Source organism: Poromitra crassiceps (assembly GCF_964638095.1).
Source record: "Poromitra crassiceps genome assembly, chromosome: 16".
In the NCBI taxonomy this organism is placed as follows: Eukaryota; Metazoa; Chordata; class Actinopteri; order Beryciformes; family Melamphaidae; genus Poromitra; species Poromitra crassiceps.
The window spans coordinates 18964768-18983571 of record NC_139645.1 but is presented as its reverse complement, the minus strand read 5'-3'; the positions used below and the strand labels follow the sequence as shown (position 1 = coordinate 18983571).

The window sequence follows — 18804 nt, the reverse complement described above, 5'->3', positions numbered from 1 at the left end:
CAAAGAGGCCCTTTGAGAGCCAAGTCGAGAGGCCAATATTTCCGATTTGTGGGGGAATGTCAGGATTAAGAGCAATAGGAGACCAAAGAGAAATACATTTAGGAATATTTAAGTATTTTCTCACATCCCTCCAAACTAAAAGTGTATTATATACAATCATATTACTTGATAGAGACTCCACCTGATCGAAATTATAAATAAAAGGGAGTGACTTCAACAGTCTTGGATGGCAAGCATATGATTCAATACTAGTTCATAAAGAGTCATGCCTGTCCAAAAACCAGTTTGACATGTTTTTAATTTGAGCTGACCAGTAATAAAGCTGAAGATTTGGCAGTGAAGCTCCGCCCAGGTCTTTTGATTTAATAAGCGTAGAAAACTTGATTCTCGGCTTTTTGTATTTCCATATATATTTAGAAATATGATGATTAAGTCTTTTAAAAAAGGTAGAAGACAAAAAACAGGGAAGGCTCTGGAACAAGTAGTTCAGACGGGGAAGAATGTTCATCCTTATGACATTGATTCTCCCAAAAAAGGAAGTTGGTAAAGTCGACCATTTAACCAAGTCTTCTTTGATTTTCTTAATCAGAGATGGATAATTAGCATTGAATAAATCTGTGAGGTCAGGAGTAACTGAAATACCCAAATATTTAAAACCTTTCTCTGACCAATGAAAAGGAAAATGCACAAAAATGTCGGCCTTAGAGGGAATATTTAAAGGCATCGCCATTGATTTATCTAAATTAATTTTATAGCCTGATAGCTTACTATAACAAGCGATGGAATCCAGAACTATGGGGATCGAGGTCTCAGGATTGGTCAAGTATAAGAGAACATCATCAGCGTATAACGAGATACAATGCTCTACCTCGCCTACTCTTACACCACAGATATTGTTATCAGATCTGAGGGACTCTGCTAAGGGTTCAATAACTAATGAAAATAAAAGAGGGGATAAAGGACACCCCTGTCTGCACCCCCTGCCTACTGAAAATTTCTCAGACAACAGTCCATTTGTGTTAACAGCTGCCAATGGATCGGAGTATAGGAGTTTAACTAAGGAAATGAAGTTAGAGCCCAGGTTAAACTTTTCCAAAACAGAAAATAAAAACGGCCACTCTACTCGATCAAATGCTTTTTCTGCATCAAGGGAAATGATCAAAGCTGGGTGTTTAAGAGTATTAAGATGGTGTACAATGTTAAAAACTCGTCTCAGATTATCAGCACCATATCTGGACTTAACAAAACCTGTCTGATCTGGTTTAATAAGGTGAGGAAGTAATCTTTCTAATCTGCGAGCTAGTAGTTTGGCTACTATTTTAAAGTCCACATTAAGTAAACTGATTGGGCGGAAAGATGAACAATCAAGAGGACTTTTATCTTTCTTTAAAATTAAACTAATAGAAGCCATCTTCCATGTGTCTGGCAGAATTCCATCAGACAGGTTTTTAAGTGCAGGCATCAGGATCGGACAAATCGCAGGCCAAAATGCCTTGTAAAACTCAAGCGAATACCCATCAAGGCCTGGTGCTTTTCCAGAGGGCATAGATTGAATAGTTTCCCATACCTCTTCTTGACTAAAAGACACATTCATAAATGAACAATCCTCCTCTGTGGCAGTGGGCAGAGTGATTCTATCTAGGTAGGAACTAATGTCAGAGAGTGAACCCGTGCACTGAGAAGTGTAAAGAGTCTTGTAAAAGTCCCTGAAGGTGTTATTTATCAGAAGAGGGTCACAAGTAAGCGAACCCTGAGTTGTTCTAGCAGATTTTATCGCCCGATCGTTACATTCTTTTTTTAACTGATAAGCAAGTAAACGACTGGACTTATTACCAAACTCATGATGTTTTTGTTTAGTGAAGAGCATTAACTTATTAATATGACAAGTATGGTCTAGATTGAGCCTTGTTTTTGCATTAATCAATAAGTTCCAATTATTTTCAGTGGGAGACCTTTTATGTAGCTGCTCTAAATGCATCACCTCCTCCTCAAGATCCTTCCGTTTTTTTGCTAAGATTTTTTTCTGTAGGGATGTATAAGAAATAAGATGTCCACGTAAAGTGGCTTTAGCTGCATCCCACATAGTTGCAGGAGAGACAGGTGAAAATTGATTATCTTGCCAGAAATGTGACAGTTTTCCTCTGACAAATGAACAGAAATCAACATTATTCAGGAGCGAGGAATTAAATTTCCAATGTGAGGATCTGGGAATTGTGATCCCAAGATTGATCTCCATATACACTGGAGCGTGATCAGATAACACAATAGAGCCTATCTGACAGGAGCTCACTGTGTGTATATAATTGCTGGGAATAAAAAAATAATCCAGTCTGGAATAAGATTTATGAGGATTAGAGTAAAATGTATAGTCCCTGACTGTGGGATGCAGCTCTCTCCATACATCTAATAGGCCTGTGTCTTTGCACATAATTTGTTCAGAGTGCGAGAGGATCTTGAGTTGGTCAGAGGTGTGGTAGAGGACTTATCTAGATTGATGTTCATTATACAATTAAAATCACCAGCTAACAGGCCAAGACCTTTACAATGTTGATTAAAGAGCAGAACCATCTGTGACATAAATTGAGGAGAGTCCACATTAGGAGCATATACATTTAAAATAGTAATATGCTGGCCAAGAATAGAGCCTGCAATCAAAATGAATCTACCTTCTGCATCATACTCTTCTTTTTCAAGTATAAATGGAATATTCTTATTCATAAGGATTGCCGTGCCTCTTTTATTTGAGTTATAAGAAGAAAAATAGATTTGGCCGACCCAATCTGTTTTAAGTTTTAAGTGCTCTTCACTAGACAGTCGTGTTTCCTGAAGTAAAGCAAAAGCCACTTTCTGTTTTTTTAAAGAAGTTAGAATTTTTTCTCCCTCCCTTTCTATCCATCCCTCTCTTTCTCTCTCTCCCTCTCTTTCTCTCCCCCTCTTTCTCTCTCCCGCTCCTTCTCTCCCTCCCTCTCTTTCTCTACCCCCCTCTCTTTCTCTCCCTCCCTCTCTTTCTGTCTCTCTCCCTCTCTTTCTGTCTCTCCCTTTCTTTCTTTCTTTCTGTCTCTCTCTCTCTTTCTCTCCCTCCCCTTCTTTCTCTCCCTCCCTCTCTCTCCCTCTCACAAAAGGTATGGTGAGTTACAGTGCAGGGTGCTTCAAGGAAACATGTGTGCACTTTAATGAACTTCCTGTTTGGGCAGGCTAAGCTAAGCTAGCCATTTAGCTAACAGGCAGGAACAAGGTGAGAGGTGCTGGGCAGACTGATCATGTGGGTGTGGTCAGGAGGACGGTCACAGCTCACCTCAGGATGGAGGACATGTATGATGTCATGAGTTATGATGTGGAGGCTTTTAACAGTGTTTGAGGGCTGAGGGGGGCAGTCTGCACTGTGGAGGAGGAGGGGCTGAGGGGGGCAGTCTGCACTGTGGAGGAGGAGGGGCTGAGGGGGGCAGTCTGCACTGTGGAGGAGGAGGGGCTGAGGGGGGCAGTCTGCACTGTGGAGGAGGAGGGGCTGAGGGGGGCAGTCTGCACTGTGGAGGAGGAGGAGCTGAGAAGGGCAGTCTGCACTGTGGAGGAGGAGGGGCTGAGGGGGGCAGTCTGCACTGTGGAGGAGGGGCTGAGGGGGCAGTCTGCACTGTGGAGGAGGGGTTGAGGGGGCAGTCTGCACTGTGGAGGAAGGGCTGAGGGGGCAGTCTGCACTGTGGAGGAGGAGGAGGGGCTGAGGGGGGCAGTCTGCACTGTGGAGGAGGGGCTGAGGGGGCAGTCTGCACTGTGGAGGAGGGGTTGAGGGGCAGTCTGCACTGTGGAGGAGAGGCTGAGGGGGGCAGTCTGCACTGTGGAGGAGGGGCTGAGGGGGCAGTCTGCACTGTGGAGGAGGAGGAGGGGCTGAGGGGGGCAGTCTGCACTGTGGAGGAGGGGCTGAGGGGGGCAGTCTGCACTGTGGGGGAGGAGGAGCTGAGGGGGGCAGTCTGCACTGTGGGGGAGGAGGGGCTGAGGGGGGCAGTCTGCACTGTGGAGGAGGAGGAGCTGAGGGGGGCAGTCTGCACTGTGGAGGAGGAGGAGCTGAGGGGGCGGTCTGCACTGTGGAGGAGGGGCTGAGGCGGGCAGTCTGCACTGTGGGGGAGGGTGTGTGTGTGTGTGTGTGTGTGTGTGTGTGTGTGTGTGTGTGTGTGTGTGTGTGTGTGGTGAGGCATTGAGTTTGTTTAGTTTTTGGCATTGTTAGGTCGCTCTGTTTTTTTTAGGATAAGTTAAATGTTCATTAAAGGAACATCAAAACACAACCCCAGTATTCCTTCCCCAGTCGCAGATGGGAATTTAAAGAACTGGGTCAACAAAGGCATTAAAACAGTCGGAGACTTATACAATCAAGATAACTTCGCCAACTTTCAGCAGTTAAGTGAAAAGTTTAATTTGCCAAATCATAATTTATTTAAGTACTTTCAGATTAGAGACTGGGTCCGTAATAGCTACGCAGATTTCCCACAAATTCCATCAGTATCCCCTCTTGAGAACCATTTGCTTAGCGTTGCCTTGCACACTACTAGGGGTCTGACATCCTCTATCTATACTATTCTAAACACCGACTTGCCAATCTATAATAGGAATGATAATAAAAGGAAATGGGAATCCGATCTTGAATGCACGTATGATGAAATTGACTGGCATGCCCTCCTTGAAATGTCTCAGACTGTTTTAATCTCAACTAAACACAGACAGATACAGTTTAATATATTTAACAGAACCTATTACACTCCACACAGACTCCACAAAATTTACCATAATTCCTCTCCCAACTGCCAACGATGTAGAACATGTGAGGGGGATTTACTCCATATGCTTTGGAATTGCTCTCATTTAGAAGATTTTTGGAAATTTATCGTTGAAACAACTTCAGATGTGTTAGAAATCCAGGTTCCTTATGACCCTAGGATCTGGATTTTGGGAGACACTCGATCTCTGGAGATGAGCATCAATAAGAAATACTTCGTATTACTTGCAGGTACAGCTGGCAAAAAGTGTATATTGCTAAATTGGAAATCTGAACTGTCTCCCTCTCAGAGACATTGGTTGAACGAATTAACATCATATAGTACTCCTGAGAAGATCCTGTACAGTGTGAGAAGGAAGCCGGCAACTTATAAAAAAATATGGGGCTCCTTTCTGGCCTCATTACCTTCATTACACCCTCTTGGATAGCTAAGATCACCTTCATTATGTCCACTCCACATACCTAATTTGTTTATTGGTTTTGATTTGATTTAATATTACCTCCTGTAGTTGACTTTACTTTTAATTTATATTAAAAAGAGAGCGAAATGTATACCATACCGGGAGGGGGGAGGGGGGATACCCTCTGTTTTCTTTGTTGTTGTTGTTTTCTCTGTCTGTTTTTTCTGTTTGTATTGTTTTGTTAAGTATGATAATTGAAAATTCCCCAATAAAAATATCTTAAAAAAAAAAAAAAAAGGAACATCAAAAGTATTTTGCTCCCTCCCTCTCTGTCTCTCCCTCCCTCTCTCTCTGTCTCTCCCTCCCTCTCTGTCTCTCCCTCCATCGCTCTCTGTCTCCCTCCCTCCCTCCCTCTCTTTCCCTCTCCCTTCCTCATTCTCTCTCTCCCTCTTTCTCTCCCTCCCTTTCTCTCGTTGCCCCTCTTTCTCTCTCCCTCTCGTATTCTCCCTCCCTCTCTTTCTCTCTCTCCCTCCCTCTCTTTCTCTCCCTTCCTCTCTTTCTCTCCCTTCCTCTCTCTCTCTCCCTTCCTCTCTTTCTCTCCCTTCCCCTCTTTCTCTCCCTTCCTCTCTCTCTCTCCCTCTCTTTCTCTCTCCCTCTCTCTCTTTCTCTCCCTTCCTCTCTTTCTCTATATCCCTCCCCCCTCCCTCTTTCTCTCTCCCTCTCTTTCTCTCCCTCTCTCTCCTTCTTTCTCTCCCTCTCTTTGGTACACTTAACATCAATAGCACCAGAGACCATGCAGGGGAAAAGGGGCTTAGTTATGATTGGAATATGTAAAGCAAAGGGCTGGAGGTCACTATTGTGTCACAGAAGGAGGTTCATCAGGGCAGCTGTTGGTGGTGAGAGGCTGCATTCATAACAAGCTTTTTGTTTTTGTTCACATTTATGCTTATAGGGAGAGAGAGAGGTGCTGTTTGCTGCCCTAAGGCAGGAGCTCCATTCACCTTATGTTCCAACACAGGGGTCAGCCACTTACTTCCTATTGTGTTGACACTTCCTGTGACAGTACAGTACTAGTGAGCAGGTAAAACAGAACACTTCCTGTGACAGTACAGTACTAGTGAGCAGGTAAAACAGAACACTTCCTGTGACAGTACAGTACTAGTGAGCAGGTAAAACAGAACACTTCCTGTGACAGTACAGTACTAGTGAGCAGGTAAAACAGAACACTTCCTGTGACAGTACAGTACTAGTGAGCAGGTAAAACAGACGGTGTTTTGAACAGGAAGTCATAACACAACTGGGTCAAGTGGGCGGGGCTACATAGCGTGAATAGGAGAGGAGAAGATTTGAGTTATGGCAGGTGATTGGAACTGCACGATAGACCCCACCATGGATAGGAGAGGGGAGGAGCCCCATCCAGGTGCTGCTGCAGGGACATTGTGAGCAGCTGTGACTTACAGGAGCTGCACTCACTCTCTCTCCCACCACCTTTATTCATGTAAACTGCCTGACATCAGGGTGCTTCACTCTCCAGCCATCGACTATAGACCACATACATTCTCAGTCGGCACGGCAACAGGCTAATGAAGGTTAGCATAGCTACAGCTAGCTTTTCAGATCATCACTTGGCCCAGGCTTATGTCTCTGTGACATCAGGCCGACAACAGTCACCATACTGGAAGTTTAGTGTGAAGCTGTTGCAGGAAACCTTTTGCTCTGTAGCTTTGAGGCTTTCTGGGCTCGATGGAGAGAGAAGAAGAGGGAGTTTGACTAGCTGGTAAGGCTCATATGAGACACTTGTGCCTGCAGTACACTGCTTTGTCCACAGCAGAGGTGAGAAGGCTGTTAAGTGGGCTGGAGAGTAGCATTATGGAAGTGGAGGAGGAGCTGGTTTGTCAGGATAGACCAGGGCTGCAGCACAACCTGGCTGAGCTGTGCAGGGACTTGGGTGGGTTTCTGCAGGAGCGAGCAAAGGGGGCGCTTGTGAGGGCTAGGTTCTCCATGCTCAGGGAGATGGAGGCTCCTAGCTCCTTCTTTTTTGGGCTGGAGAGGAGACAGGGCGATGACAGTCTCATGTTTTCACTGTGGTTAGCCGATGGGCTCGTCCTTTACAAGTCCTTTACTTTAGGTTTCAACAACAGAGGCAGTAAAGAGAGGAGATGATGCACTATTCTACCACAGGATAGAAACTAGATGTGATAAATGTTGGTATCTCAGCTGCTTTCAAAACTCACATCAGCAGGAAAATACAGAGGTCAGGTATTTTCACTGATACATGTAAAGCCACATTTAAATGGTGGTCTGTTGAACAGTATCAGTAATACTGACCTGAGAGTTTCCAGTCTGCAGTGTGGACTCTCTAGTCCAACAGAGACCAGCTTCACTCCAGAGTCCTTTAAGTCATTGTTACTCAGGTCCAGCTCTCTCAGATTGGAGGACTGGGAGCTGAGAACTGAGCTGAGAACTGAGGCCAGAGCTTCACAGCTTCTCTCTGACAGGTAATTCTTACTCAGGTCCAGCACTTTCAGACTGGAGGACTGGGAGCTGAGAACTGAGGCCAGAGCTTCACAGCTTCTCTCTGACATCTTACAGTCACTCAGCCTTAATGGATATGAAAAGATAAGGAAATATTATTATTTGATAATTTCAGTCACACAACTCACGTAAACAGATTATTAATGAATGCAAATATAGAGAGGTGCAGCAATCTAAATAAGATATCAAAGCATGAGGTTTGAGGTTAATTGCTGTTTATAGATGAATCAGCATGTTTGTAAACAAACAGATTGGCTATATTTCCAGGTGTAACGCTGGGGACATACCGGACATAGAGAGAAGGCGAGTCCTAGCTCTCTACTTGTTGCTCCGCAGGCAACAAGCCCCTAGTCGGATCCGCTCCCCCTCTCCAACTGCTCTTTCTCTCTTTTCACACTTCCAAAGGGGCAATCAACAACGTAAATAAACATTATTTTACTTTGAAATTGGTTTTATTTGACGAATGTCCGGTTTTGGAGTTCCTGTCTGCCCTTATCTGATCTGTTCAGCTTGACAGAGTTGCTCACGGGCGCAGACGGCCGCGCAGGAAAATAGAAATCCAGGCTGGCCTGAACGGCCCTGAGCGGCCGCTGAGCTGAGCTGAGCGGCGTGCTGCGCGCAGTTCGGTGTGGACTGACAGATCTGTTAACATGGTGTCCTAATGAAAACTGGCTGCGCACAAGGTCGCAAATGGTCGCGCCGCGCAGCTTACGTGCAGGAGACGCGTGCGGTGTGTTTTCACCATAACTGCCATTTATTTTAAACAGCAGTTCATGGTGAAACCACGCCCTCTTTGAACTCTAACCCCGAACTCGAACTCTACTCCTTCATACTTTAAGATAGACACTCTATTCAAACTTTAAACAAGTCACCACATTCAGGACTCTATTACCTTAATTCAGATTTAATTTATCTTTTGTACTGTTTGAGAAATCACAGTTTAAGTTGATACTTTTTTCAACCTTTATAATGGGACCCTACGCAGGAATTCACACATTTTAAAACTGTGACAGTTCACACAACATACACAACTACATACATAACACTCACACTATATACATATTATACATCAGACCCTTTAGCTACTTCTGCTGTCACTCACCATGTCAAACTATATAGTAGCATGTGATGTGATGTTGATTTAATTTTTTATTTAACCTTTATTTAATCTGGTAAGTCATTAAGAACAAATTCTTATTTACAATGGCGACCTGGCAGAAGGCACAACCTTTTGAGGGAAAAAATGTATAGTTTTTGAGATATTAATGGTTGTTTGCCACAGCGTTTCAGCTTTATTTTTATACTAGTTTCTGCTGCAGTGGCACCAGGAAGTACTTTGTTGTTGTTGTGATGTCACAGTGATTCATCCTATATGATGTTTGATCAGAATAAAAGTCTGAAAACCTGATGTAAAACTTGCAGGTCAACCTTTACAGAGTCAGGAATACTGACCTGAGATACACTGTTTTGAGAGTACAGACCTTAGTTTGGAGAAATGTGTCAAATCAAATTAGAAAAACTGTAAATCAAAATCTTACCTGAGAGTCTCCAGTCTACAGTGTGGACTCTCCAGTCCAGCAGGCAGCAGCTTCACAAGTGAATCTTGCAGCTGGTTCTTACTCAGGTCGAGCTCTCTCAGATGGGAGAGGTTGGACTTCAGAGCTGAGGCCAGGACTTCACAGTCAGTCTCTGAGAGTCCACAGCCAGAAAGTCTGTGATCACAGATTTAATGTAAGTTTAGTTGTATGAAAGCAGAGTTGAGACTAAGCCCGCATCAAAACATACACAGCATACTACTACTACTTCATAATAAAAGTGATGATGAACATGTAATGTCACAAAGCAAAGTAGCCTACAACAGAATGTACAGGACGCAATTCTGTAAAATGTGTGTTTCTTTTTTTTATATACAGATTTTAGCCTAAGCTTCACAGGCAGTTCATTTTAAATTCTGCTAAAACAACACAGGATTAACATGACACTCATGTATATTAACACAACAATAACACTGTCCACAGGAAAATATTGCTGTCTGTTGTGATAAAATGTACGTTTCCAAAATGTTTTAACCACAGCCTCTTAAAGGCCCAATCCGTCAATACTCACTATTACTGACGCCGGTGGCCGTTAGTGTAACTGCAGGCAGCGTGTGAACGAGCTGACGCGCGGGCACCATACTCGCATGCGCACAAGCAGTTGCCTGGCAACAGCAGAGGTGTTGGTTGCTTTGTAACGTTAACTCATAAAAGTCACTTGAAAACGGCAACCTGGACAATTTATCGGTCAGATCAGCCTCGAGATGCCCAGGAAGGATTCTGGATGAATTAGGGGACGTTATTGTGGCATGTTTGGTCATGTTTTGGCTTGCGTAAAAGTGGATACTCATGTTAGCACAAGCCAGGAAATAGCCTGCTCCCCCTGTATGTACGGTAGCCTACCGTGTAATGCGAGTTGACCAAACTGAACAATCAAACAATGTTTCATAAGCATAACAGTAACGTTAGGCATATTTAGGACTGTTAAATTCATTATCCACACAAGACGGTAACGTTATTAGTGGGGCTGGTGGTAATTTCTATAAATGTAAATTAATATTAGTTAGCCGCGATTAGCATCAAGCTAACGTTACTACTGGTTGCGGGGAAGTGGATACTCATGTTAGCACAAGCCAGGAAATAGCCTGCTCCCCCTGTATGTACGGTACCGTGTAATGCCTGGAGTTGACCAAACTGAACAGTCAAACAATGTACCGTAAGCATAAGACAGTAGGCTAACGTTAGGAATATTTCCAACTGTTAGATTCATTATCAACACAAGACAGTAACGTTATTAGTGGGGCTGGTGGTAATTTCTATAAATATAGCTAAATCTATTAGTTAGCCGCGTATAGCATCAAGCTAACATTATGGTTATAATAGGCACTCAGCACCGCAGCTAAATGCAGTCAAACAATAATGTTCTATGACCATAAGCATAACGGTAGTAACGTTAGGGTTGCATTACTTCACACAAGACGGTAATGTTAGCAGAGTATCTGACCAGGTGGTCAGATACTTGTACTACGGAGTGACAGTAAAAATCTTGAATCTTGAAAATCCATTAGCAAGCAGCTAACGTTATCTGGTCAAAACCACATTACAGTAGCTACAAGCAGCAAGTTCCCTTCATGAACCGAAAACACAGTCCTGACTCTAATTCCCCCCGATGTCGATCACATTGCTGCTGTCTGGCCAGACGGGCTTCATTAGATAAATATTTATTTATTTATTTAGTGTGGACTTTCCGGAGTCTGTGTTGTTTCCTTTTGCTCGCAGCTAGCGACAAACGTAACGTTAAAAGCTACTTTAGCCATTTCCTGTTAGCCGGCGTCTAGGACAAGAGGCTCATGCACGCGCGCAGACGTCACATCCTCTAGCTGTGGCGGGAAATGCTATCCCCTTCAAAACTGCGGTTTTTCCATGTATCTTCTGAACGGCTGGTCGGAGAGAAACTCCCCTGGTCGCCATTTTTAAGTTACGTCAAGGCGCATTCACTCAGTGCCAATAATAAACACTTTGTGCACATTTATTTCTCGCCAGAACCAATGGAATGGGCCTTTAAAGGACGTGGGGCCCTATCTTCCCAAAAGCGCTAATTTAGCGTTTGCGCTCGTTTAACGCCGTGTGCAATGCAAATTGTGGGCCGGCACAAGCGCATGCCTGTTATAATTGTACTGGGCATAGGCGTGCCACATGCCAAAGCAGGCGTTTCAGCGCTAAAATGTGGGGATAGATGGCATTATCCCTATCGTCAGCAGCGCGCAATTACTTTGCGCTAAGAGCTTTGAAAAGGAGCTCTTACGCGCTAATTACCTCGCTGTGGTGGGAGTGCACTAATCTCCGTGCAGCGCAGCGCAGCACAGTGCAAAGTAAAATACCTTTTAGATATGTCATTACGCACAGCCTGCCACGCCACGACATCAAATTATGCTGCTAAAATTGGGTAGCTATTAGCAGATAATTCAGTGAGGCAATCAACTATAACTCACAGAGAAACTTTGATCACATCGCAAAGAGGCAAATTAATTGAGAAAACTTGTTGGACAATGGACATAATCTATTTACCTTCATAACCCGGAGGGTCGTTGGCACCACTGACGATCTGTCAATAAGCTCTCTCCATCTCTCTCTGTCCTCGCACGAGTGAGTACACTCTATGACACATGGAGAGAATTACAGCATATTGCATGCCTCGCGCAAACAGCCATTGCGAGATGGGAATCTGATTGGTTTTGATTGACGTAATGCCCAGCATTGCCTGGCCGCACCCATGAATTTTGGGGCGCAGATGATTTTGGCACGGCTCTAATTTGCGCCTGCGACATGTGCCGTGAACGTTTCGCATCCCCGGTGAGAATTGCATCCCCAACATATTTCGCAGTCTGCCTTGAGTGTACTTTTTACGGAATTCACACATTTTAAAACTGTGACAGTTCACACAACATACACAACTATAACACACTACATACATATATTATACATCAGACCCTTTAGCTACTTCTGCTGTCACTCACCATGTCAAACTACACAGTAGTATGTGATGTGATTTTTATTTTATTTTTTATTTAACCTTTATTTAACCAGGTAAGTCATTAAGAACAAATTCTTATTTACAATGGCGACCTGGCAGAAGGCACAACCTTTTGAGGGAAAAAATGTATAGTTTTTGAGATATTAATGGTTGTTTGCCACAGCGTTTCAGCTTTATTTCATACTAGTTTCTGCTGCAGTGGCACCAGGAAGTACTTTGTTGTTGTTGTGATGTCACAGTGATTCATCCTATATGACGTTTGAACAGAATAAAAGTCTGAAAACCTGATGTAAAAGTTGCAGGTCAACCTTTACAGAGTCAGGAATACTGACCTGAGATACACTGTTTTGAGAGCACAGACCTTAGTTTGGAGAAATGTGTCAAATCAAATTAGAAAAACTGTAAATCAAAATCTTACCTGAGAGTCTCCAGTCTACAGTGTGGACTCTCCAGTCCAGCAGACAGAAGCTTCACAACTGAATCTGACAGCCAGTTCTTACTCAGGTCAAGCTCTCTCAGATGGGAGGGGTTGGACTTCAGAGCTGAGGCCAGGACTTTACAGGGAGTCTCTGAGAGTCCACAGCCAGAAAGTCTGTGATCACAGATTTAATGTAAGATTAGTTGTGTGAAAGCAGAGTTGAGACTAAGCCCGCATCAAAACATACACAGCATACTACTACTTCATAATAAAAGTGATGAACGTGTAATATCACAAAGCAAAGCACAACAGAATGTACAGGATGCAATTCTGTAAAATGTGTGTTTGTTTGTATATACAGATTTTAGCCTAAGCTTCACAGGCAGTTCATTTTAAATTCTCCTAAAACAACACAGGATTAACATGACACTCATGTATATTAACACAACAATAACACTGTCCACAGGAAAATATTGCTGTCTGTTGTGATAAAATGTATGTTTCCAAAATGTTTTAACCACAGCCTCTTAAAGGCCCAATCCGTCAATACTCACTATTACTGACGCCGGTGGCCGTTAGTGTAACTGCAGGCAGCGTGTGAACGAGCTGACGCGCGGGCACCATACTCGCATGCGCACAAGCAGTTGCCTGGCAACAGCAGAGGTGTTGGTTGCTTTGTAACGTTAACTCATAAAAGTCACTTGAAAACGGCAACCTGGACAATTTATCGGTCAGATCAGCCTCGAGATGCCCAGGAAGGATTCTGGATGAATTAGGGGACGTTATTGTGGAATGTTTGGTCGTGTTTTGGCTTGCGTTGGCTGCGGGGAAGTCGATACTCATGTTAGCACAAGCCAGGAAATAGCCTGCTCCCCCTGTATGTACGGTACCGTGTAATGCCTGGAGTTGACCAAACTGAACAATCAAACAATGTTTCATAAGCATAACAGTAACGTTAGGCATATTTAGGACTGTTAAATTCATTATCCACACAAGACGGTAACGTTATTAGTGGGGCTGGTGGTAATTTCTATAAATGTAAATTAATATTAGTTAGCCGCGATTAGCATCAAGCTAACGTTACTACGTGCAGTCCCACTGCAGCCAGAGCCTGCTGGTTGCGGGGAAGTGGATACTCATGTTAGCACAAGCCAGGAAATAGCCTGCTCCCCCTGTATGTACGGTACTATGTAATGCCTGGAGTTGACCAAACTGAACAGTCAAACAATGTACCGTAAGCATAAGACAGTAGGCTAACGTTAGGCATATTTCCGACAGTTAGATTCATTATCAACACAAGACAGTAACGTTATTAGTGGGGCTGGTGGTCATTTCTATAAATATAGCTAAATCTATTAGTTAGCCGTGTATAGCATCAAGCTAACGCTATGGTTATAATAGGCACTCAGCACCGCAGCTAAATGCAGTCAAACAATAATGTTCCATGACCATAAGCATAACGGTAGTAGGGTTGCATTACTTCACACAAGACGGTAATGTTAGCAGAGTATCTGGCCAGGTGGTCAGATACTTGTACTACGGAGTGACAGTAAAAATCTTGAATCTTGAAAATCCATTAGCAAGCAGCTAACGTTATCTGGTCAAAACCACATTACAGTAGCTACAAGCAGCAAGTTCCCTTCATGAACCGAAAACACAGTCCTGACTCTAGTTTCCCCCCGATGTCGGTCACATTGCTGCTGTCTGGCCAGACGGGCTTCATTAGATAAATATTTATTTATTTATTTAGTGTGGACTTTCTGGAGTCTGTGTTGTTTCCTTTTGCTAGCAGCTAGCGACGAACGTAACGTTAAAAGCTACTTTAGCCATTTCCTGTTAGCCGGCGTCTAGGACAAGAGGCTCATGAACGCGCGCAGACGTCACATCCTCTAGCTGTGGCGGGAAATGCTATCCCCTTCGAAACTGCGGTTTTTCCATGTATCTTCTGAACGGCTGGTCGGAGAGAAACGCCCCTGGTCGCCATTTTTAAGTTACGTCAAGGCGCATTCACTCAGTGCCAATAATAAACACTTTGTGCACATTTATTTCTCGCCAGAACCAACGGAATGGGCCTTTAAAGGACGTGGGGCCCTATCTTCCCAAAAGCGCTAATTTAGCGTTTGCGCTCATTTAACGCCGTGTGCAATGCAAATTGGGGGCGGGCACAAGCGCATGCCTGTTATAATTGTACTGGGCATAGGCGTGCCACATGCCAAAGCAGGCGTTTCAGCGCTAAAATGTGGGGATAGATGGCATTATCCCTATCGTCAGCAGCGCGCAATTACTTTGCGCTAAGAGCTTTGAAAAGGAGCTCTTACACGCTAATTACCTCGCTGCGGTGGGAGTGCACTAATCTCCGTGCAGCGCAGCACAGTGCAGAGTAAAATTCCTTTTGGATATGTCATTACGCACAGCCTTGCCACGCCATCAAATTATGCTGCTAAAATTGGGTATTAGCAGATAATTCAGTGAGGCAATCAACTATAACTCACTGAGAAACTTTGATCACATCGCAAAGAGGCAAATTAATTGAGAAAACTTGTTGGACAATGGACATAGGCTATTTACCTTCATAACCCGGAGGGTCGTTGGCAGGGGCGGATGGGATCATAATTCAGGCCGGGCATTAGATACCAAGCAGGCCGGGCCGACGCGCGTGGCGGCGTCCGAAGGGCGGCGGCGAAAAATTTGGGGCGTTTGAAGCTCAATTTGGGCCGTTTGAAGCCCAATTTGGGCCGTTTGAAGCCAGGTTTGGGTCGTTTAAAGCCAGATTTGGGCCGTTTGAAGCCCGATTTGGGCCGTTTGAAGCCAGATTTGGGCCGTTTGAAGCCCAATTTGGGCCAAGTCAAATTTTACAATGAGATGCACCCACTTTAAACCTGAATAAAGTAATAAAACCACTAGTAAACCAGTAGGCGGCGCCTGGCCTGCTGTTCAGTGAGTGGCCTGGCCTGGCCTGCAAAAAAAAAAAAAAAAAAAAAAATTGCCAGGCCAGGCCAGGCCACCGGGCATTTGCCCGACGTGCCCGATTATGCAGTCCGCCACTGGTCGTTGGCACCACTGACGATCTGTCAATAAGCTCTCTCCATCTCTCTCTGTCCTCGCACAAGTGAGTACACTCTATGACACATGGAGAGAATTACAGCATATTGCATGCCTCGCGCAAACAGCCATTGCGAGACGGGAATCTGATTGGTTTTGATTGACGTAATGCCCAGCATTGCCTGGCCGCACCCGTGAATTTTGGGGCGCAGATGATTTTGGCACGGCTCTAATTTGCGCCTGCGACATGTGCCGTGAACGTTTCGCATCCCCGGTGAGAATTGCATCCCCAACATATTTCGCAGTCTGCCTTGAGTGTACTTTTTACGGAATTCACACATTTTAAAACTGTGACAGTTCACACAACATACACAACTACATACCAGAGGAGGTTTTTCCAGTGAGGCATAGGAGGATGGTCCTCCTCTATTAGATTGGGGATTTTATATAAAAAAAAATATTATCATTTTTTTTTATTTATTTTTTTATTTTTTTTCATTTTTCATTTTTTTTTTAATAATAAAATATCAATCAAATGTGTTTTTTCTTATGTGCAGACGCTCATTTTTTCATTCATTATATTCTTAAAATGCTTCAACAACAGTGACCTGTGTAGGGCACTGATGGAAAGGAGAGCTCCATGCAGACGAGTCACTCTGGCCCTGGTCCCAGCCTGGGGTAGGCAGATAAAAAAACATTCGCCCTGTGGGCGTTTATTTGTTTGGTAATTTATCTAATGAAAAAATATGATTGGTTGAAAAACACTTGCAATTCACAGAGAACACGTGAGAGTGATGTGTTTTCCAACCAATCAGATTGAGCTGGAGCGGAGCACGCCCTTAGCCTGGTGAAACCAGGTGAAATCTAATTGGTTGTTGGTTGGATAGATTGCTGACATTGATTGACATTGTATCGTCCACTGGTCTCTCACGCTGAATCAAGTAGGAAGTGAAATCCACTGCCTGTGATGACCTGACAGGAATGATTTACGACATTTACTGAGACAGTAGCAGCATATTATATTTCCCCCTTATTTTTATTTACTTTTTTATCAATCAGTAAGTGTTCACAAGCCAGACAGTCGTTGCATTGGATTACGACCCAAAACGAGTTTCGAGTTGCGGGAGCCTTGCGCTGCAGTGCGCGATACTGGGCTTTTTGCAATGTCAGAAAACTGGAATATTTGCAAACGTCTCGGCTGCAGCGGTTCCACTACAGACGGCATGGATATACAAGTAAGTCAATTGATTTCAAGTTATCTGGGCCTTCTATTAAATTCGGCGTGGAAATGGTTCACCGAGCAGCGCTATTTTTGTCGTATTGAAGTTTCATCCTGTAATTCTTTATAATAAAACCCGCAACCTTAAATTCCCACATTTTTTTACTGAATTTGCCGTGTAAATCGATGGCTGACAGCGAGCTAATTTTTAAAGCTTGAGTGGTGATGTTTATACCATATGAAAGTAGAAGAAATAAGGAATCGATTGGGACAAAGCATGTCAACCTAGCATGTCGGGAAGGGGGGGTAAATAATGCTCCAATGTTGATGAATTGGAATGTAACTAAACGAGTATGTTAATAGTGCAGGGGAAGACACACTCTCGTTCCAGATGCAATAAAGTGTAATTTAACGCTATTTGACAACAGTTTCGGCCATAGACTTTGTCAAGTATCATACAAACAGTGCAAGACAGCCATTATAAAGACAGGTGGGCTGATTGAATGGACAACACCTGTCTTGTGAAAGCACACCTGAGTGTGATTACAATGACATCATAGGATCAGTCATGCAGTAATAGGCTACATTTTCGGTACTGGCGCAGATGAATCAAAACATTGATGTCACAGGTAGGCTGTATACCATAATATATCATGAATCTATGTGAATAAATAGATTTGTATAAATAGTAATCACAGCCTAATGCATAGAGATAAATCCTGAAACATTCTCGCAACAGTTCTAGCCTAAGCCAGTGGTTTTCAAAGTGGGGTCCCCAGCAAAAAGGGGGGATAATCTATTTTCACTATAATTCCATGCCATCCATAAGTAACACAATCTAAGATAGTGTAGAAGTGAGTAACTAGGCTAATTATAACCATAACAGCACAAATAATTGACAAAAATCTCGAAATAAATATACAGTATTTACTCTGAGAAATGAAATAATGAGAAAAGGAACAATTATTGATGGTTAAAACTGAATAATGTAGGAGAGAATGAATGTCCGCACACCGGTTAAGCTCCCATAATTTAATAATTGAATAAGCGCAACGTTTCGACCCCACACGGGTCTTCTTCAGGCAATCAATCAACAAAGCACAGACAGGAAAATGGCAGTTCATATAGTTGTTCAGGTGATTAGTTAATGGTAAACACCTGCCCATCAGCTGATCCGGCCTATACAACAGTTTTTTTTATATAATTGGTTTAAAACCCCAAAAAAGGGGGGGGCATAGGCTACATTCAACACATCACAATATGAAAGTTAATAATACATTAATATTTCCATCAATAAACCACACCCTTGATGCAGAAAATAAAATAAAATGTGGAAAGGAAAAAGAAAACCACCAGACAGTGAGCTGAGCTTAACTCATTCACCGCCAAAGACGTCTTTGACGTGTTATCAGAAATAGCCATCCACGCCAAAGACGTGTTTGACGTGTTTTTGTTTTTATTACTGCAGGGCGTAGTTCAAACACTTCCTCAGCCTGTGACATAGTATCAGGTCCCTAGCATCTAAGACAACACGTGAACAAACACATACCGCAGCTGTTGTTTTGAAATTGAGCAAGAGGAAAAGCAGAAAACGGATAAACGCTTCCTTGTGCACTATGTGCAGACAGGAGAAACGCCATTGAAACGCCCCTCGCGCGCTGCAGGAGCTGGTCGCTTTCCTGTGTGCCAGCCGGAGAAAACGGGAGAAAGTACTGTAATCCAGAGATGCGTTTGATCATCGGAGGAATGAGGAAATGAACGATCAGAGGGGCGGTGAGGACGTGTTGAATAGCCGAGGGGAAAACGGGAACGATCAAATAGCAGGGAGGATACTAGGACAGGGAGACATGGACGAGGA

General features: G+C 43.6%; 1 protein-coding gene across 1 annotated transcript in view; it reads right to left on the bottom strand.

Annotated features, from left to right (window-relative positions):
• LOC310791304 (uncharacterized protein) overlaps positions 1-18804 on the bottom strand; it is a 221587-nt gene that overhangs the window by 65413 nt on the left and 137370 nt on the right. Inside the window, exons 14-16 of the mRNA XM_083652991.1 lie at positions 12686-12859; positions 9237-9410; positions 7492-7764 (exon numbers count right to left, since the gene is read on the bottom strand). Of these exons, the coding sequence (XP_083509117.1) occupies positions 7492-7764; positions 9237-9410; positions 12686-12859 (621 nt within the window). The remainder of the gene's footprint in view (positions 1-7491; positions 7765-9236; positions 9411-12685; positions 12860-18804) is intronic.